Source organism: Zootoca vivipara, chromosome 7 (assembly GCF_963506605.1).
Source record: "Zootoca vivipara chromosome 7, rZooViv1.1, whole genome shotgun sequence".
NCBI lineage: Eukaryota > Metazoa > Chordata > Lepidosauria > Squamata > Lacertidae > Zootoca > Zootoca vivipara.
The window spans coordinates 5,487,033-5,508,753 of NC_083282.1; the positions used below are offsets into that span (position 1 = coordinate 5,487,033).

The window sequence follows — 21,721 nt, forward strand, 5'->3', positions numbered from 1 at the left end:
AGAAACCTTCAGCCAAAAGTTAAATCTGAGCATGAAAACTTCACAAAGCCATTACATAGAAGTTTCAAAATACCTCATTGTTGTTGTTGTTTTCAAATAACACTAATGATACCGTATGAGTTGGCAAGCTCTGGAACTTGCCAGTAAATATGCAACCTTGGCTGTCTGATGAAAGACGATGGAAGACCCAGCATGGATGCCAGGAAATACTAAAAGTTCAACATTTCATGGCACTTGGGTAACTTGAAGCATCCAAATGAACACACATCTCAACCACTGACTATTCCTCAAGGTCCCAGAAGCAGAATATTGAAGACACAGTCCATAGGACTTTCACCTCTCCGTTCCGCATATGCGCATGCCTCAAAACAGAATAAAAATGTAATTTCAAATGCTACTAGTGCTTTAAACACCTTGTTCTAAAGTTGTAAAAACAACAATGTACATTTTGCATTTTTCTCCAGGAGCACCATGAAGCAGAAAGTACAGTACTTCTCTTCAGGAAACAAAACCTGAAGGGAACATGGAAGCTGCCTTAATCAGAATCACATCCACCATACCGTCTGCACCTATTTGCCTCAGCTCTCCAGGATTTCTATCCCAGCCCTGCCTGGAAATGCTGGGGTTGAATCTGGGACCTTCTGCATTCAAGACAGATGCTTGACGCTCATGTTCTTCCACAGCACAGGAGTCTCTGGCAAATTGGAATAACATTGAAGAACGAAGTCATGGCAGGCCTATGGAACTATGGAACAGAATCCTATATAAACATAAGCGGGGGGTGGGTGGGGTGGAGATAGGCACAAGTCTACTGTATTCAAATTATGTCAAATGGTCTGAGAGGCCCATTAAAGCATTACACAAAAACAAACAAGGCAGGAAGGAGAGCCACGTCCTTATGGAGCGGGGGTCTGCCTTACAGAGCAACATCTTAAGCAGGTCTTAACCAGTGACTAGAATCCACTGATAAATGCAGCAGGGGAAATGGAACAATAACCTTCTCTCTCCCCCCCCCCCCCCCCGCATCTGTAGCAGCTCAAATGGCCATGTCTGATAATCTTTCCAACCTGAAACTGTGTTTCATCAATTGACCATCTGGAAGAAGCAGCTAAGGTAGGGGACAAACATTTGGTTTACAATATTTGTGCTATGCTACACCCATTACAAACATCCCCACTGCAGAAGGCAGCTAGAATGGGAATGGGGGAGGCTCTGGAGAGGATGCAAAAGAGAATACTGTATGTAGTTGCAACATGTTTATCCTGACCTTCCCCCAGGGAGTCAGGGCAGTGGAGATGGGTCTTCCCTCAACCTCTCATAACAACCTTTATGAGGTAGGTAGGTTATGCTGAGAGAGTGCCTGGCCCAAGAGTCACCCTGAGAGCTTCACATTTGAGTGGAGTGATGTGACACCACACTGGCAATGGGAGGGCAGGCTGGGGATGCTGAGGCTCACATTCACACAAAGCGGTCTTGGGGGAAACAAAACTTCCCCTCGGCCTACATGAACCGAGACAGATCATGCTCTTGAAATCTACCACCATTCGCTATCCTCTTGAACACAGAGACATCCATTTTCATGTGACATAGCAACTGCTGGGAATGAACATCACTCTGAATTGATCATGGCAATTATCCATGTGCCTGAGCGGGCAGTGAGATTATTATAGTACGGTACACAAAGTATGATCCTATTATTTCACTTGCTGCATCAAACTGCTGAAATGGACCTTAAAGATCAGACTTCATATGGACCAATTGTCAAAAGGTGCACCTCAACAGAAATCTTATTTCCTGTAATTTCAGGCTGTTTCTGCTTTTAATTTTTGCAGATTTGGGGTGCTTTCCAGAATTTGTTGCATACACATAAGCACTTTAAGTAGATGGCAAATACTTCCACAACCCCACACATGTAGAATCCCAGCTGGAATATGGTACATGACAAAGAATCTGACTACTCCTATAGAATCATCTCTGCCCTGCTTTTTCTGGCAGGGCGGGGGTGGGAGAGAAGGAGGAATGTATATTTCTTGTTCCCATGGTTGTAACACACTACTGTATATGAACCTTGGCCTTGTAAGTGCTTCTTCCATCATGAACATACAAAACTCATAAAATGCAGTGATGTGCACTTGAGTACCCTGGAGAACATTAGAGGATAGTTCTACCAATAGCTATTAAGCAGTACTGTATAGCTAAGCAGAGGCCATATACCAGTACAAGATGCTGAGGTCAAACAGGAAGGAATGGCACTTCCCTTCTGCCTGTGAAAGCTGGACTAGTTGGACTTTTGGTCTGATCCAGCTAGGCGCTTTTTATATCCTTATTCAGGAAAAAGTGCTAGTAGAGCCCACCAAGAGTCCTACCATTTCAAGAAGTGGAGCTTCTGTTTGCTTGTGTGTCCTTCCACCACTGTGGCTTCGTTACATTTTCACTCTGACCACATTATGCAAGACTTCTGCCCAGCCCCCTTTACCCATCCCTCTTTTATCCATATTTTTCTTACCAACTTGCTTCTTGCCCCCAAATTATAAACTTTTCAAACAAATTCAAAGATCAGTTCAGAGCAAATAGAAAATGTATGTAATTTTTTTTAACAACTATCATATATTTTATTCCAAGCACAGCTCACATTAGAATGGTACAGGAGGTTGTGGTTTTCCTGTTCAAGAACAAAATAAAATTATGCTGCCTTTAGTGGCCTTTAATATCCAAGGGCAATGTTTTTTCTTCACTACCAATATAATGTGTTCGACAAATTTTCGTAACTGTGCTTTTATTTTAAAGAGCTAATCATATTCAAAATGTAAGCATAATGTTAAATAATGTACATAAATTAGTCTAATTTGCATAAAGTCATTTATTAGCATAAGTTTATAGGTGCAAGATTTCATTTTATCAAGTGCAAACATACCAACTAGTCCCAACTATATTACTGATTTTCCTCTAACAGACTCATGATTCAGGTATCTGATCTATAGCAGGTCCCTGAACTGCGTAACACTGATTCATCTATGTAGATATGACAGTATCTCCTGGGAGTTATGCTGTAGCCACAATATGTAATATAAGAAACAATTTTCAAATAGACTAGATTTTAACCCAGTAATACTAAAGCAACCAGTTCCAGCTATTTTTTCAATAATCCACAGTCTACCAAGTCACAATCTGGAAAATCAATCGTTCCCTATTAATGGTTCCCAATCAAACTTTGGGTCTTTCTATCCTTCCCATCTATGACCCCAAAGCTTTTAAATTCCACTTAAACTAACTTGGTTTTTTTCTTTAATTGAATCAAACAGCTAAATTTTGTTCAATATGCACAGCTGGTGCAATCTTGTGCCAAATCATGGACAGTATTAATTTTTTTAAGAGTGAGCAAGTTTTGCCTGGCCAGAACATGGAACCTGTTTGAATCTGGCCAGATTCTGGGTTGTTGCTGTTTTTAACTGGGCATAGCAGTTCCATTGATGTTATACTGAAACACAGAATCTGCACCTAAAAACAGAAAAATAAAACCCCACTACAAGATAAATAATGCTTAAAAACTTAAAATTCTTGGCAAGAATTATCTTTAAAATGTGTGCATACTACAACAAAGAAGTCTTTGTTACTGAAAAACAAACACACTGGTCAATACTTTTGCTCTTTTCCTGCAATTCTTAAGGCTCGCACAGGGTTTTTAGTTTGCACACTGAGCTCAGCACCAGCAAAGGCAGCTTTGTTCCCAGGAAAGTTCCATATGCAAAGAAAGAAGGGTTCCCAACTGTTTTAGATAGCATTTTCCAATATCAAAGGAATAAAGTTACCCCTGCTCATGTTGAAAGCTGGGCTAAGCATCCCTCATTCCTCAGGAACAACATAGCAACAACCATGGCATCTTGCTATAAATATAGCCAGTTCTGTTGGCTGGCTTTTTATTTCATTTTCTGCTCCATAATGCTACTTGCCTGTACCAGCTGCTTAAAGCCAAAGCAGGTAACTTAGAAAGGCAGCCCAGCTGTGGGCAGGCTTATTGCCTAGGGGAAAGATGTGGAATCTGTGGCCCACAAAATGGTATTGGTCTCCATCGGCCCCAGTCAGCCCAGCCAGTTATCAGGGACTATGGGAACTGCAGTCCAACCACACCTGGAATACACCTGGTTGGCTACCAGCTTTTTAAAGGAGAGAGACTGAAAGTCACACGCAAAGCCAACAGATCTGAATTTCTAACACATGTCAGCAGAGCTCTGTCTTGCCCCCATATATAGTCAGTGGGGCTCTGTTGCCATTTCCAACCCAGAAACAGAGTGCAGAGTAAACCAGCTCCATGGACAACCAACACAGCATGGTGCTTTAATCCCCAGGTTAGAGACTGCTGCAAACAGCCATTCACTCTGCCGAACATGACTTTGAAGAGCCAAGAAAGGCAGTGCCGCATGGCACAGTGTCTGTCTACGTCCATTCAGTTAACTGACTCTACATCTGTCCACCAACAATTGCTAGTTGCAGTCAGTGAACAAGCAAGCAGCAAATTGCACAATTGTACCACACAATCCCTACCCCTCTTTTAACAAACTCTAGCATTTATTTAAAAGCACCAAAGCAGAATTTACACAATTGCTCCATCTTCAAGAGGAATTTATTTTACCATGTTTCCATTTCATGGTAATAACTTGAAGCATCTAACACTGGACTAATATCCCAAATGGTCTGTAACTTCCACAGAAACATATAACTGATCCTAACCACCTATGTTTCTGTGGGGTAACTTGGAATATTTTAAAATTCATATTTAACAGGCATTGCCCTGAATATACTTGCTGTTTTACGTATGTGTGCACACAATGGGGGGATTAATCTGGATTAAGACCATTGTTACAATAAATCTTCAAGCCACTTTATGACAACACACAGAGAGGCACTGAAGTATAAACCCACCGTCACCTCTAAGGTATGCTATGAAAAATGCACCTGACACTCCAAAGTAGTAAAGTACACAATCCCAAGGTGCTTTAAGAAATGAAAATGGGCACATATTTCCACTAGAAATTGCAGGAAAATTCTGAATGCTGGGAAAGTGCCAGTTTTTTCAGTTTGTCTCATCTGATCAAACTCAGGGTTGTATCCAAAGCTCAGCAAGCAGATCTCTGCTTGCACAATGGGATGTTCCCTTCCTCTCCTCCCAGTGTGCCCACCCCCAGAGCTGATTTTGAGACAGCATGGGGGGGCTGCAGGGGAGAAGAGAGGAAGGGAAAGTTCAGCTCTGCAAATGGAAATGCTAGCGGAACTGGAATGCTGGAGACCACCATCGCAATCCAATCCTATATATGTTTAATCAGCAACCCCAACTAAGTTCAGTGATGCTTACTCAAAGGTAAGAATACATAGAATTATAATCTACATTTCATATCATTGTTCTCAACTATACACATATTTGTTTCCCAGTTCAGCAGTGATATGGTTCAGATTTACATCAAAGTCACTCTATTGCTTTTGGCAAGACAAACACATAGCAGCACGCTCGGGGAGATAACTGCAATGTTTCACATTTTGAAGTTTATTATTACTTTATTTAACTGTTTTGCGAGCACAGAGCTATGAAACCTATCTTTCCCCTCTAGAGACAATTGCCAAAGGCAAGCAATCAAGTTTTCTTGGCCTTTTCTGGAACAGAAGTGGGGGAAACTGGCCGAATCCAGGTAATATTAGTTTTTACTAAGTCCCATGGAAAAGAATGAGACAAGTTATTCACTACAACTAAATTCTACCTGGATGTGGGCCATTAAATAATGAGGTATGAAGATGTGAAAGGGTTTCACTTCCCTTCCCCTTTGAATCACAGTTGAAATCAGTTTTGCAAGGGTAAAAACGTGTAGCTGCACCAAACAGAAAAGCAGATTGCCTGATCATCTGTATTTTAGAATCTAAACAAAAGCCTACATTTGCCTTCTCTGTGGCTGAGATCACAGTATAGTCATCCCTTAGTCTTCCTAAGAGCACTGTGCCTGACTAGGCTAATGCTACTGATGGCACAGGTCATTAGCAGAGTCGAGGCTGAGGTTATAGTAGTGAGCATGGTAACTCTTGTGCTGTATAAGCAATTGTTCTGCAGTGAAGAGGTTGTTAAAGGGTTAGTATTGGCACATGGTTTTCTTTCAGTTATACGTAAGCCTATCACTGACATTTGCTACTTTCTTTTGAAAATCACTAGTAATACACAGGAATGAATATTGCTACGCAAAGCATGAAGATGCTAAAAGCTGTGTTTGGGCAACAAAACCAGCCTTGCAAATGAGCCCACAAAATGTGTTATGCACCCACCAGCCCACACATACATGTGTTAGGGCTGTATCCAACTAAGTTTTACTCAGAGCAAACCAACATAAAAGAATGGGCCTAAATTACTCATGTCTTTTAATTTCAATGGGTCTAGTCTGAGTAGGGCTAACGCTGGTTACAACCCTTGGTCATTTGCAGTCTAGAAAGAAAAAGAACCAACTTCAGGAAAAAAGAACTGACTCAAGTCTCAGGTTCTGAATTCAGGGTATCCAGGGGGAAGGATAAAATTGCAGGGTAGAGACAAGGAAGTCGGCAGGCTATTTTCTGTATGGCTTGAAGAGATTTTGTTATTTGCTCTGACCACCCTCATATCCAGCAGAATCTACCCTGAGCCACCAAGCAAAGCCAAATTCTTATCCTAACTGGCTGGGAAACATTCATCTTTAGTCATCAATTGGCTCTGGTCTGCCAGGCACCTGCCTTTCCATCTCAGGTTTTGAACCTCAGACAAAAGCACCTGCAATTTTTAAATACTCAGTAACTGGAATCGAGGCCAGTTCCATGTTTGAGGGAACTCTTAGTAAAAATGCTTTCCAGTGGGAGCTTCCCTTACCTGGCCACGGTGGCAGCTGTAGGCAACTGTAGGTCTGGATCAGTACCAGATGACACAATGCCCCAGAGTAACTCTACATTGGGGCCCTTTGAGAAATTTACATGGCAGCTCCCAGACTCAGCCACTCTTTTAAAGGGGTGGCTGGGTTCCAAAGCACACCTGGGAGTGGGCCCAGCTAGGGACTGGCAGCTGCTCTAGGAGGGCATGTACTTTTGTCAGGCCTGACTGGAATCATGCAAATCACAGCTGTTTGAATACATTCAAGTAATGTGTATGTTTTATTTGGATGTACAATTTAAATGCATTTTTTCCTGCAGGATTTCTGTTTCTTTTCATTCTCATTTATTCTGCCACACAAAGAAAAAGAAGGTGACACACAGATAAAAGTGCACTGTACTATCAAGATCCTCTAGAATACTGGAAGAACAGCTCCTCCCTCTAGCTCCAAAATTATTAATGGGAACTACAAACAGGAATCTCTCTTAGAATCAGGGCTAGAAACTTGCTCTTTGAATAACAAAAATCTCAGGATTTTTTGGCAACGATTAAATTTTGCTAAGAGAGTATCTGACAGCCAGAGGTCTAGATCCCCCAAGTCCTTTGTACACATATGCACACACAAGATAATGATCCCTGGTTCTATTCCTTACAGTTGCTGTTTGGATATAATGTTAAATTGTGACCTAGCGTTACAAGAATGAAATACAGAAAGCCTTGCGCTCCCATACTTCCTTCTCCCCTCTCCTCCTTCAATGCAGCTGAAAGAAAACTAGAAGGTTCTGTTTTAGATAACCTGACCTTTTTCATATCATCTAAAGTTTAAATTGTGATTAATCTTAACCATCGTTCACTGAAGCAATACAACTTCATAGACTATGGTTTGAAGTCAACCTGTATGAACAAATCATACTTAAGATTCATCAGTTTGTGTTTAGACAACAGGTCAGTCTCCAAGCTAATCTGAAACAGGACAACTTGTGAACTCATTGTGGCTGCATCAAAAGATGGGTGGGAGAGAATGTGGAAACTCAAGGCTTATGCAGACTTTAACTCATAATACCAAATGAAGATGTATTGTTACATCTAAATGAGGTCAGGAACTATAGCTACAAGCAGTAAACCTCCCTTCAGTGAGATCTGGGCAAGAATATTGGCTCCTTCGCATGCAATTAGAAATGATTAATTTCTACAGTGGCAAGTTAAAAAAAAACCTTTCACAAGCTTTATTTTTCTTCTAAAACTAAGCCTAGGCTAAAATGTAAGAAGTGCTTATTGACTCTGGCCAGGCTAAACAGAGAGGAGTCTTACCAGCAAGCAAAGAATTGCTGCATGAACCCGGATTTCTTGGCTGCTCCTCAGTTCACAGTATCAGTACAATAACAACTTGTTCAAGAAACTCACAGCTCCATGAATACCACATTCAATATTCCACTTCAACTCTTTGCCACCTAAACGTGGATGGATTTTGCTGCAATTCTGCTTTTGAGAAAATTCTTCTGTATAGCTATCACCTACACCATCACCAGCTCAGCAGATAAACATCCCCATTATAACTATATATAACATATGTGTAGATAAATAAATGTATGCCTTACAGTTTGGTAATATTTTTAAAGTTCTATTTTTAAATGCTTAAAATCTTTGTATAAGTAACTAGAAATATTTCCCAATGCTCTTGAGTGTAATTTTACACTTTTTGGTAAAATCGAAAGCTATAACTAAAGCAGCATATATATTTGTATCTCTCTATTACCCTCCCTGCTTCAGTCCAAATGAGAGAGTGTATGTGTGTGAGTTTGGGAGGGTTTCATCCAACTCTTTAAAGCTTTTATGAGTTGACCTTTATTGGTGGTTTCCTGTCTTCTGACCACAAAGAGAAATTCATTCTACTCCCCACCTTACAGAGAAGTGCATCCTTGGTGCTGTGAGGTGGGGAGTAGAATGAATTTCTCAGTTAACACCAAACAATGAAAAGGAGGAGGGGGGGGGGTTAAAGAAGTTTTCTGCTTTCATTCATTCTTTCAACCAAAACATGAATTAAGAAAATATCCTCATTTTTACAAGAAGGCCCATTATTAGTACAAAGCACAAGCTTGTTTACCACAAGGCCATCTCTCCCTTCCCATTATGATAGCATGATTTCTCCCCTCCCCATTTTGATACCTTCCCCAATTAGCTGGCTTTTTCATCTTATCAGCTATTTTCTTGAGATTCACATCATCTTCTTGGCATGATACCAGCTTCTTTTGTACATCAATACAACACAACACTAAAGCAGAGCTTGAACTGCTGCTTATTTTGCAAGTCTCAGACAAAACTTCAGGAGATTTGCCCTCCCATGCCTGCATCCTTACACTAACAAGCAATATATTAGGAAACATGAGACAAGTGCGTATTTGCTGGGTTTGGCAGCGGCACTGCTATCTTCTCAGTAAACTCATGTGAAAAATACTACAAAGGCTCAAGGAAGAGCTATCACTGCTTGTAGAAAACTGGAAAGTGAACTTTCTGAATTATTACTAATGCATTTTTTTGCATTTTTAATATAAAAATACCAAATAGAGAACAATTCTTAGACAGTCAAGCCATAATCCCCTCCAATGGAATTTGATTATTTTGATATACAAATATTGCTGTTATATTAGAAGGGAGGCAAAATATGACCTTTGAGGCAAAGCCGCCATTTAAACAATTATTCACGACAGGAAACCTCATCCTACCTTTTCAGTCTTTGCAGAGCCCAGAGATTGGGCAAGAATTGCAAAGTGTTCTGCATTATCCACATTTCACAACTGAAAATATCTCCCACCAAACATGGCAGAGCTTCACAGCTACTACCGTCTTTTTCGGTAGCTTACTTAATTACCGTAAATATTGTGTCACCTCTAAAATACTGATCAAAAGAGACTTGCCTCATCACAAAGAGGCAAGACCACACACCTAGAATGGGCAAGTCAAGAAACAAAACAAAAAGCCCTTAAAGTAATGGGTCAATTTTAAAAAGACACACCAAAATAAAATGAGATAAAATACACTCAGCCAAGTTAGGTTCAACCAGGACAACCATTCTTCTCAAAAATAATTACCTGGAAGATTATTTTGTGAGGGGGAGGGGGAAAGAGAAAGGGAGAACTAGTTATTGTCCCCATTACTTCTTCAGTGGCACAACTACTGTGATGAATACAGATATTGGTGCTCTGCACTCACCACAGCTAGACCTCTACAGCCCACAGGACCACAGGGTCTGATGCCAAGAAAATCAAAAAGCTGTCATTCCTTGATCACTACTGGATACATTTTTTAAAAAAGCTTCTCCCCACCCCCCAAAAAAGCTGTCAATCCCTGAATCGGAGGTTAGTTGACCCAGTTTTTGTCTCGTCCCCTCAAAAGGAGATGAGGAAAAGGAGGTGAGCTTTTAGCACTTTGTTTTCATATCATTTCTATTTTGGCAACATCTTGGGAGCTTCTTTGTCCAGCGGCGACATTGCACAAATGAGAGCTCAAGCTCACCATCTCAATGGGATTTGCTTACGGACTGAAAGGATCCCTCTCACCCATTTTGCATTCCTCTTCAGTCTGGCCCAGTGGTGGACACAGATCCCTGTGCTGTCTCGCCTGCCATATTGGCTTCTTCCCGAAGAGGAGATTCCTCCTCAGCCTGCCCTCTTGACGTAACGGTGGTCTCTGGGGAGATGCTGTGCGGCCCCTCCAGAGGCATGCAGCCAGGGTGATTCTTGCGAAAGTGCTGGTTGAGGATGGCCTGGAAGGGGAAACTCTTCCCGCAGACATGGCAGTGAAAGGGTTTGTTTCCCGTGTGTTTGCGGATATGGTACTCCAACTGATCCTTGCGAGTATACTTCTTGCCGCACATACGGCAAACAAAGGGCGTGATGCCCATGTGGAGCCGCATGTGACGGTCCAGGCTGCCCTTCTGATTGAAGGATTTGGCGCAATAGATGCAAGTGAGACGTGGGTTGTAGCGAAACCACCTCTCAGATACTTCCTGTTCACGGAGATATTCAACATAGCCACTCACTCCAACTATAGCAGACTCCTCCACCTAGAGAGAAATATTACAGACAAGCAGTAAAGATAAGGAGCTAGTTTGTATGTGGAAAAAGGATCATTTTTCTCTTCTCAAGAGATGGCTATGTTTATTTGGACCTAAAGATAACAAGAGTGCTTGTGTGGTGTGGGGGCTACAGCGTGGGGCTTAAAGCTAGGAAAACCCATATTCAAATTCCCTCTCAGGGCCAAAATACATGCGACTCAGGCAAGTACAGTTGTGTCTTCCCCTGCCTGCCCCATTACTATCTATTTACTTTATGAGATTGATATGCACTGCTTAGTTAAAATATTTAGGTGGTTTACATAAAACAGTACAAGGCATTAATTAAAAATAGCTATAAGAACAAACAATCAATATATAGATAAAATCAACAAATTTTGAAAATAAATGTATATCATTTGTTCCTTTCCTATCTCTCAAGCCCTCGTTATTTGCAGAGATAACAAATCTTTTTCTCGAAGGCAACAATGGGGTTATAGAAGAGATAGGTTGTTCCCATTCTTAGACCAAAACAGCTGGGGGCCCAAGGTTGAGAAACACTGATCTATATGAACAAGGTCATAGGTAGCCCCATGTAGAGCATATAGCTGTAGTCCAAGAGGGACTACAGCAATATGCTCTACATGGGGCTACCTTCGAAGGTGACTTGGAAACTACAATTAATTCCGAATGCGGCTGCCAGACTGCTGACTGGGAGAGGCTGCCAAGACAATATAACACTGGTCCTAAAAGACCTACATTGGCTCCCAATACATTTCTGAGCACAATTCAAAGTCTTGGTGTTGACCTTTAAAGCCCTTAACGCAGTGATGGCCAAACGTGGCCATCCAGCTGTTTTGGGACTACAACTCCCATCATCCCTAGCTAACAGTCAGAGATGGTAAGAGATGATGGGAATTCTAGTCCCAAAACAGCTGGAGGGCCAAGTTTGGCCATCACTGCCTTAACGGCTTCAGCCCTGTATACCTGAAGGAGCGTCTCTGCCCCCATTGTTCAGCCTGGGCACTGAGGTTTAGCTCTGAGGGCCTTCTGATGGGACCCTCATTGTGAGCACTGAAGTTAAAGGGAACCAGGCAGAGGGCGTTCTTGGTAGTGGTGCCAACCCTGCGGAATGCCCTCCCATCAGATGTTGAGAAGATAAAGAACCACACAATTTTTAGAAGACATCTGAAGGCAGCCCTGTATAGGGAAGTTTTTAATGTTTGATTATGCTTTTATATTTGTTGGAAGCAGCCCAGAGCGGCTGAGCCAACCCAGTCAGTTGGGAGGGGTATAACAACAAACAACAATAACAACAACAAACATTAGCACACTATTTGAAAACCTCTTACAATGTGAAGGCAGCCTTGGGACTGTAATTCCACAAGAAAGGTGGAATGGTATGTGGAATAACTAACCAACCAACAGGAGTCTATGTTAGTATACCACTGGCATTTGACTCCGGGAAAAATGCATTACATAAACAACACTGCCACTAATGTGTTGGAGGGGATGTGTAACACCAACATTCTGTCTTCCACCTATGGTTGCAAAACTACAAACAGAAGTTCTTCCACAGGACTCCCGCTGATGAGGTTTGCCAGCTGAATCCAGATTTATATTAATATATATTATGCATAAGTACAGTAGATGCAGCTGCAATAATGGCATTAATTTCTTCCATTGTTTCTTCCATCTCCATTTTATTCCTATTTTATAGCCATCTTCTTCTGTAATTTTCTAGATTCATGGATAGTGCTATACAAACAGGAACTCAATAAAATGTAGTATTCATCATTTCTTTGCTTTATGAGTCTACTGAGCACACTTTGTACTTTTAGTGCAGGATTCCTTCTCTGATTCCCCCACTTAATTCTTTTATATAATAATTTTTATAAAGTGTTCTGTTTTACAATTTCAAATAAACATTTCATAAACTTTAAAATATCCAGTGACTTCCCTTCTTCTCTTTCCATGGTTCATTCTACATATCATACATTCCTGCATATTTTACTATGACCATTCAAATTTGTTTTTCACTTTTACATACATCAAAAATTATTTACTCTGTTGAATTTATCTTAATGGTGCCAGCATTTTCAGCTATATACAATTATTTTCCATATATTCAATAAATGTTTTCCAGTCTTTAAACGTATGTTCTTGCTCTCTTATTCTATATGTTAAATCTGCAAGTTGTGCATATTCTGTCAACTTAAATTGTCAATCCTCTTTAGTTGGGACCTCACTCACTTTCCATTTTGGGGCTAACAAAACACGGGCTGCAGTTTTTGCATACATAAATAACCTTTTCTGACACCTGGGAATTTCAGTCTGGGTTATACCCTACTTTTGGGCGAAAGTAATTTTGAACATTTTTTTTACATGTCCACCGCATGTGGAGGAAGGTTCCCTCCACTTCTTTACACTTCCAACTTATCTGATTCTGTTTTATAAATCTAAGCCAACCTAGATTTCAATAATGAAATAGGTCTGTAGTTTTTGGTCTTTGTTAAGTCACTATCTTGTTTGGGATCAAAGTAATGAAAGCATATTTCCATGAAACAGGAATTAGTCCAATCACCAAAATTCTATTCATGGTTTCCTTGAGTAGTTCTACAAGTGCATCCTGAAACTTTTTATAATAAATTGCAGTAAGTCCATCTGGCCTCGGTGCTTTTCCCATCTTCATTCTATTTATACCCTTTGCAGTTCCAATAATGATATGGGCGCATTCAGACATTGCCGATTTTCCTTGGATACTTGGGGTATGCTACAGTCACTTAAATAAGAGTCAATTTTTTCAAAGTCCTCCTTCTCACAACGGTATAGTAAAGTATAAAATTTTCAAATGCTTTCCTTATCTCTTTTGGGCTAAAGTAAAGGTAAAGGGACCCCTGACCATTAGGTCCAGTCGCAAACGACTCTGGGGTTGTGGCCCTCATCTCGCTCTATAGGCCGAGGGAGCCGGCGTTTGTCCACAGACAGCTTCCAGGTCATGTGGCCAGCATAACTAAGCCGCTTCTGGCGAACCAGAGCAGCGCACGGAAACACCATTTACCTTCCCATCGGAGCGGTACCTATTTATCTACTTGCACTTGACGTGCTTTTGAAATGCTAGGTTGGGAGGAGCAGGGACCGAACAACAGGAACTCACCCCGTCTTGGGGATTCAAACTGCCGACCTTCTGATCAGCAAGCCCTAGGCTCTGTGGTTTAACCCACAGTGCCACCCGTGTCCCTCTTTTGGGCTAGTCAAATGCTTATCCTCCTCTACAATATTATTTGTTGTCTTATTCTTCCTATCTTTTTTTAAGTTGCCATGCTAGCAGTTTACCAGGTTTGTTACCAAATTCAAAAGTTTTCTGTTTCATTAATTTAATTTACATCTCAATCTCTTGATTAACTATCTTCGGAAATTGTGCTTGCAGGAGTTTAATTGCTTGACATATATCTTTATCCTTTGGTTTTGCAATTAACTCCTCCTCCTTATTCAATATCTCCTGCTTCTCCCCACCCCGCTTTTTTTGAAAAACATTTTGCTGCATTAAAAAACCTCTCATCACTGAGTTACTGGCACCCCACACTACGCTTAAATCTGTTTCTTTATTTAGGTTGAGGTAAATAAATTCTTGTAGGGAGCTCCCCCACTTTATTCTTGATCTCTTTTGCTGAATTTTTAACCTCCCCATTGTGTCATGTCTTTCAGACTGTATGCTTTCAAGAAGGGTGCTGTATGTCCATCCTCCAGCCCTCCACTACAAAGTGCCTGTCTATAGACAATCTATATCAGGCGTGGCCAAACTTGGCCCTCCAGATGTTTTGGGACTACAACTCCTGTCATCCCAGGTCAGGGATGATGGGAATTGTAGTCCCAAAACATGCCTGATCTATATGAATGATTACAGTAGTAAAGCCCAAGTTAGGGATACCTACCTGGGAACTGGGTTGCTTGGGTTCATCCACCCGCCATGGAGATTCACTTTTTGACCTGTACCGCTCATTTACAGTAACCACACTACCAGAAGGGCTAAATCTGCAAATGGAAATAGAGATAGTTGGGCAATATTTTGATACTTTGAACAAAGACATGGGAAGCATCAGAACTTCTGCTCGATAATATTAGTCAATAACATTAGGAGTGGGGCAACTGGGACTGAACAAAATGTGAAAAGTGTGTGTGTGTGTGTGTGTGTGTGTGTGTGTATACTAACATTGATTTGGCAGCAATGACATCTTTTAAGGCAGCCCAGCAACTTAGAGATGGACTGAAGAGCAGCTTAGCTTCTTGGGGAAAGGAAATTTGTTAGGGTGAGAAAAGAGGATGAACAGTGTCAGAGGCCTATTCACGCATGCAGAAGTTCAGACAGTGGATCTTATAAGGCATATTTCTGTCCAAGCCAGAAATATTCCTCAAACTTCAATTTATGGAACATTATAGACTGGGGAGTGTGCTTGCCATCAAGTGATGGCTGGTTCCACCTAACAAGTGATACCCAGCTTCCCCAAGAGCCTTTGTAAGGAGCAGCTGCCAAAAGAACTTTAAGGGGGTTTCTGAACATTTGAGTTCATGTTTGGGGGATGCGGGTGGTGCTGTGGTTTAAACCACAGAGCCTAGGGCTTGCTGATCAGAAGGTTGGAGGTTCGAATCCCTGCAACAGGGTGAGATCCCGTTGTTCGGTCCCTGCTCCTGCCAACCTAGCAGTTCGAAAGCATGTCAAAGTGCAAGTAGGTAAATAGGTACCACTCCGGCGGGAAGGTAAACGGTGTTTCTGTGCGCTGCTCTGGTTTGCCAGAAGCGGCTTAGTCATGCTGGCCACATGCATGACTGTACGCTGGCTCCCTCAGCCAGTAAAGCAAGATGAGTGCCGCAACCCCAGAGTCGTCCATGACTGGACCTAACAGCCAGGGGTCCCTTTACCCTTTACCTTGGGGAAATGAGTTGTTAGGTATTAACATAGCTGCCAAGTTTTCCCTTTTCTCGTGAGGAAGCCTATTCAGCATAAGGGAAAATCCCTTAAAAAAAGGGATAACTTGGCAGCTATGGGTATTAATGCCAGTAGCCTGGGAGCTACTTTGGGATCCTGCTAGCTGACCTATTGCTAAACTTAATATTTGTTTATTTTTGACATATTTTGTTAATTGTTGACTTGTTAGTTTTATGTTGAAGAGACATTAGCTTTATTATTTATTATGGTTATTGTGCTACTGCATTTTACAGCTTATTTTTTGTAAACTGCTTTGAGCACATTTGTATTTGTAGAAAATGCAGTATATAAATAAAATCACTACAACTATGAGTAAGCTTTTCACAACTAGTTGATGTACTTTCTACCATTTATAAGCAGCAGCACTCCCATCTGTCAAAGAAATAAGAATAATTTAACATGGCATTACCTTTGTTTTACATACTGCTATGCCTGATGCATGAGCCTGTGACCACCTCCTCAACAAGAAGAGCCATAAATGCTCTCTCAGTACTAATATTTCTTTTTCAAGTAGCAACATTATGCCAACAAAAAGGGTCAACTCAGTCACCCTGCTAAACCACAGTATAGAAACTTAATTATGGAAAATTCACCATGAGGTCTGAATAGACAAACCATGTTTTGAAGATCATGGCTTGGTGTGATGACCACATGGACATGTCATAGTTACAGCCATTGCTCTGCCTTCAGAGGTCATTGTACCTAGAGATGGGAGAACTGGGAAAATGTAAAAAAGAAAGCAGGCAAGCAGCTTGAATCTGTTCAGAATGGACTGGGATGATGGCTGAAATAAACCAAAGAGGTGTTGTGTTCTCAATGACTGATTCACAACTATGGAATTCCTCTCCCTTAGTGATCTATGCCAGCCTTGTGCAACCTTTTTGACTAGGATTAAGGGGGCCAAGGTTTCCAGCATATTTTATGTTTTGAAGCTGTTCAAGTGTGTTCTGGATGCAAGTGCTACAAAAATTACTGTTTTCATCTCTTGAGCCTTCAGGATGTGGCAGCCTTTATACAAGTTAAATGGTAAAGTGGAATTAGCCATTAGTTTAGATAAAATACAGTGAAAAGATAAATACCAGTGCTTGGGGGGGGCAGGCAGATATGAGACTACTAGAAAACACAGTAAACTTGGTGTAGAAGGTATTAAACTCATACCACAGAAACCACTTCTGAGAAAGGGTTAGTGATCTTGTGTATGTTAGGGACTTTTCTATAAATTTCTAATATGAAGATATGCCCTTCACAGCTTCTGATCCCCCTCCCCTGTTACAAAAGCTGAGCAGACCTCTGCCTGGGGAAGATAAAGTCCCACTCTAGAACTTATGTGAAATAATAGAATATTGACTGTCCAGATCACGATTTATGCACTTTCTGCTGTTAATCCTCTACAAACTGCAACTTTCATATGTCCTTTTAATCATGCCCCATCTTCTATGACTTTTTTTTAGACAGCAAGCTCTAAACCAGGCATCCCCAAATTTCGGCCCTCCAGATGTTTTCGACTACAATCCCCATCATCCCTGACCACTGGTCCTGTTAGCTAGGGATCATGGGAGTTGTAGGCGAAAACATCTGGAGGGCCACAGTTTGGGGATGCCTGCTCTAAACACTGGGAATGATGGTGCTTGTAGATTTTGTACAATGCCCAGAACACTCTTGGAAGCAAATCAGTTTTTAACAACAGAAAGTCTCACCTGTCAATCTCTGTGCTGGTTGGCCTGGCCACTTTTGCTCCTGATGAGCCTAATGTGTAACTTTCCTGTCCCATTGATCCATGGCCTGTGGTATCAATCACCATGGCAGTGACCTCCTCAGCACTGCTCCCATCTTCTCCAGATGGCTGATTTTCTGTCCCCAGCCACTCCTCCAGGTTCTCCGTTTTGATTCGTACTGCTCCGAGAACTTTGACGTCATCGTCCCCCTGCCCACCATGGTCTGCCACTCCCGTCTCCACATACCACTGACCTGCCCTATTAATCCTCAGTATGGGCTCCCTGCTCTCCACATCTGAGCTCTGCTCAATTATCTGAGGGCTTGTAGACTCCTCAGGAGGACTAAGTTCCCGAATGTCCAGCACAGTGCTGACCTGGCCCATGCGGCTTCCTTTTGGGGTGCTGTGGTGTGGACTCACAGAGCGATTCAGAGATGGGGAAGCCCGGTGAGATTCTGGAGGCCGTTCTTGATGCTTGGCCCTTGTTTGGCTCAATTCTGCTTCAACGCCAGCTACATTAATTTTGAAATGAATGCCCTCCAAGATCTGTGTGCACTTGTCTATAACATGTTGCATCTGCAGGAAACTGGCTGCAGTCAGGTAGCTTATGATATCAGCCAACTGGAGGCATATCCGGCCCGTGTAGCAAAAAGAGAGGAGTTGCTCAAAAACAGTGGGATTTTTGATGACAGAGATGGAAACCGTACTCATCTCGTTGAGCGACATGTGGTCCCGGAAGTAAGGTGAACTGGCAGCCAGTACTACTTTGTGTGCCCTGAATGCTTGGCCCTGCACATTGACTATAATATCACATAGCCGGCCCTGCATGCGCAGCTGGTTGAGGTGGCTCAGGACAGAATTGCTGAAGTCAGGAATCTCCAGCTGAATGTTCCCACTTTTCTCCATGTCGGCTCCAGTTGCAGGTGGAGCAACCCTAACAACAACAAAATGGCACCACAAGAAGCATTAGAAAATATTTCTGTTTATGCCTGCTTCTCATACTACACAAGGAAGACAAGAGTGTCCATAAATAGTTCTCAGGCAATGAATTTGCACACACTTTCAGATATGATTGTGATTCACAAGAGGATAAAATATAAGTTCTTTTAAAGAATGCATTGCTCAGAATGAGTTGCTTAACACAACCATATTTAGAGGGGTTGAGAACAGAAGAAAAGCAGTCTAGGTTGGCCTCCATTGTACATAACATGACACATAGTCTAAGCCAGGGGTCAGCAACCTTTTTCAGCCGTGGGCCACCATCCCTCAGGCCATGTGGTGGGCCGGACTATATTTTGGGGGGAATAAATGAACAAATTCCTATGCCCCACAAATAACCCAGAGATGCATTTTAAATAAAAGGACACATTCTACTCGTGTAAAAACACCAGGCGGGTCCCACAAATAACCTTGAGATGCATTTTAAATAAAAGGACACATTCTACTCATGTAAAAACAGCTGATTCCCGGACTGTCTGTGGGCTGGATTGAGAAGGCGACTGGGCCGCATCCGGCCCACGGGCCTTAGGTTGCTTACCCCTGGTCTAAACTTTCTCCCTCGGGTATTCATCTTAATAATAACTACCATAAAGAACAGCATCAGTTAACAATAAGAGAAGAAATAAGTGTTTTGAAGCCTTCTGAAAGTTGTAGTAATAAATGTTTGGGACCAATTTACAAAGTGCTCAAAGGGCAAATAATGAACTTATGCACTATTTTTAGAGATACCAACACAGCTTTGGACTTCTGCCATTCTTTCTGTTGCTAAAAACAGATTTCTGATTGGAAGGTCACAGAGACCACACAAAAGCAACTATGGCAGAATGATTAGGAAAACACATCTTAACTACACAGAGGAATCAGCATACCATGCTTTAGGACAGGCATGGTCAAATTTGGCCCTCCAGCTGTTTTGGGACTACAATTCCCATCATCCCTGACCACTGGTGCTGTTAGCTAGGGGTGATGGGAGTTGTAGTCCCAAAACAGCTGGAGGGCCAAGTTTGGCCATGTCTGCTTTAGGAGCATCAATGATCTGAAATCACACCCTGTGTTACAGCTGGGGTTTTCCGTATCTACTTAACTGGATAGATCTGCTGCTGCCTATACTAATGAATGAAAACAGATGCTTCCTGAAACAGTATCCCAGAGAGCAGGTAGTGGGGTGGGTTTGGGGTTCACTTCCAAGTGATGCAAAGATTTATAGATCTGGAAGCAGCTTCTGCTAATAGAGCATTGTGGGTATGACAGCAAGCACTAGACGATGGGCTGTAACAACTAGGGGCTCATTCATTTGCTGCTTTTGACAGGGTATGCCATCTATCCTCCTGCTTTGTGATAACAGTACCCTACCACAATAGTATTGTGAATAAAAGTACTATTTTTTTCAGACTGGGAACTCATCTTAAATTTTCAGGAGACCCACTTTTAGTCTACGGTATATGTTTGTTTTTCTCCTTTTCTGTATATGGAGAGTAGAGACAAAGATAGCCAGGCTGCTACACTGTCAACTGAAACGGAATATGGCAGATTTGGCTTATAAGAGCAGGGTTATGAAAAGAAAATCTGCATCCATTTAAATTCCTTCTTCTATGCAATGATTAAACACAGAAAACACACCTTTTGAGGTGGGAGAGGTTGTGAAGTCATTCATATTGTACAGGGGTGTCCACTCCAGTTGAAGACCAATGAATCTGGCTGACGTGGGATACTCAAAAGGTGGTTAATTCTGAACGATGCTGCCCAAACGTAAGGGGCAGATATTATTTTGGATCCCATATCTTCTATCTATAGTCTTTGTAACTGAGCCTTTAGACATTCATAATTTAAGGTGATAACAAATGCTTTAGCATTTCATTCTTTGGGGTTTTTTCTCATTTGCTGTGTTTTTGTTTAATCTATCACTTCGATCACACTCCTTGCAGGCAAGGAATTTCCTTGGGAGTTTCAGAGCATGCATTGGATAAAAAACAAGATTGGATAATACTAATCTAGAGAGTCCACCTTAGGTAAATGATTGGACACCACTGCTCCAAAATACATTTAAATGGGCACAAAATTCAACATTATTTGCATACTCCCTGCACAGACTATCCCTTTCTTGTATGAACTAAGAAATAAAGAAGGGAAGCAATAGAAAATATACCCCAAATAATTAGAATGGAATAAAGTATAGTTGTACCAAGAAAACAACAGCAATCTTTAATAGGATACAATAGCTAGGAGATACAATCGCAACACAGTAGCAATGACAGTTTTAATGACCGTGGTCCTCTGCTTCTGCGTTCATGCTTCACCCCTCCCGTTCCTTGTCACAAATGCCCTCACCCACACAAGAAGCGCAGCACCCTTTGCAGGACCTTTCAGCATGCCAAAGCCCTCAACACGCGAAAACATTAAAAAGCAGCTAGGTAAAGATGAGGGGCAATTAAAAACAATGAGTCGAGAGAGACCGAAATCAATGAATATTGACATTCCTTCCCTGGTTGGAGGCGGTGGAATAAGAATTAAAAAAGAAAAGAAAAAAAAAGATGGGGGGGGGGGTCGCACGACCTTTTAGCCAGAAACAGTTCAAGGGAGGAGCAAACTGAGTTGCTAGGAGACAGGGGAGGACTACGAATTGGGGTCCGGAAGGAAAGCCCCCCTCATTCCAGGAGCAGTTTAGGCCATCCCACGGGGGGCCCTTTTTAGGGTCCACCTGAGAGGCGTAGGGGGGCGTTGGGGGGAAGAAAAGAGAGGCTGCAGCTCTCCAGACCTCCTTCCCTTTCCCGAGGGGACCGAAATATACCGTCTACGTACCTCCAGGGGTGGGGGGTGGGGGTGGGACGAGCCCGAACACCCTTCCGGAAGCGAAACCCCCCCAGACAGGCAACGACCCGGAAGAACATCCCCCCTTCCCCGACGTTTATTCTGATTGACTAGCTTTCCTCCTGCCCCGGAGAAAACGGGCTTCTTGTCAGGTAGCCACGCCCAGAGGCGCGAGCCCGCCATGGGGAGGGGGGGGGTCCGAGGGAGGTGTCTCGTGACCCCCAGCGCTACGGCTTCCGCGAGCGATTGGTGGGGGAACTTTGGGAGGTGCGAAGGAGTTTTCTTCTTGGC

At 42.2% G+C, this 21,721-nt stretch overlaps 1 protein-coding gene across 2 annotated transcripts; it reads right to left on the reverse strand.

The window, feature by feature from the left end:
* Nucleotides 1-2,741: 2,741 nt before the first annotated feature.
* Nucleotides 2,742-21,689, reverse strand: ZBTB37 (zinc finger and BTB domain containing 37). 2 transcript variants are annotated; one of them, XM_035122417.2, is made up of 4 exons: nucleotides 21,422-21,689; nucleotides 17,607-18,557; nucleotides 14,858-14,957; nucleotides 2,742-10,934 (listed from the first exon to the last, which is right to left on the reverse strand). In XM_035122417.2, exons 1-4 carry the CDS (start codon nucleotides 21,508-21,510, stop codon nucleotides 10,446-10,448), a joined length of 1,629 nt encoding a protein of 542 aa, XP_034978308.1. In that variant the 5' UTR covers nucleotides 21,511-21,689; the 3' UTR covers nucleotides 2,742-10,445. The 2 variants fall into 2 exon arrangements, with proteins under 2 accessions (XP_034978308.1, XP_034978309.1); XM_035122418.2 differs by lacking the exon at nucleotides 21,422-21,689 and adding an exon at nucleotides 20,243-21,415.
* Between the last annotated feature and the right edge of the window lie 32 nt (nucleotides 21,690-21,721).

Bases quoted from the DNA above. Each gene is read 5' to 3' on its own strand.
- ZBTB37 (XM_035122417.2), bottom strand. From the start codon at position 21,510: ATGTTCTTCCGGGTCGTTGCCTGTCTGGGGGGGTTTCGCTTCCGGAAG. The intron at 14,958-17,606 runs GTGAGACTTTCT...TTCCATTTGCAG, and splicing joins ACCAGCACAGAGATTGACAG to ATTTAGCCCTTCTGGTAGTG. The intron at 10,935-14,857 runs GTAGGTATCCCT...ATTTCTCTCTAG, and splicing joins CCAAGCAACCCAGTTCCCAG to GTGGAGGAGTCTGCTATAGT.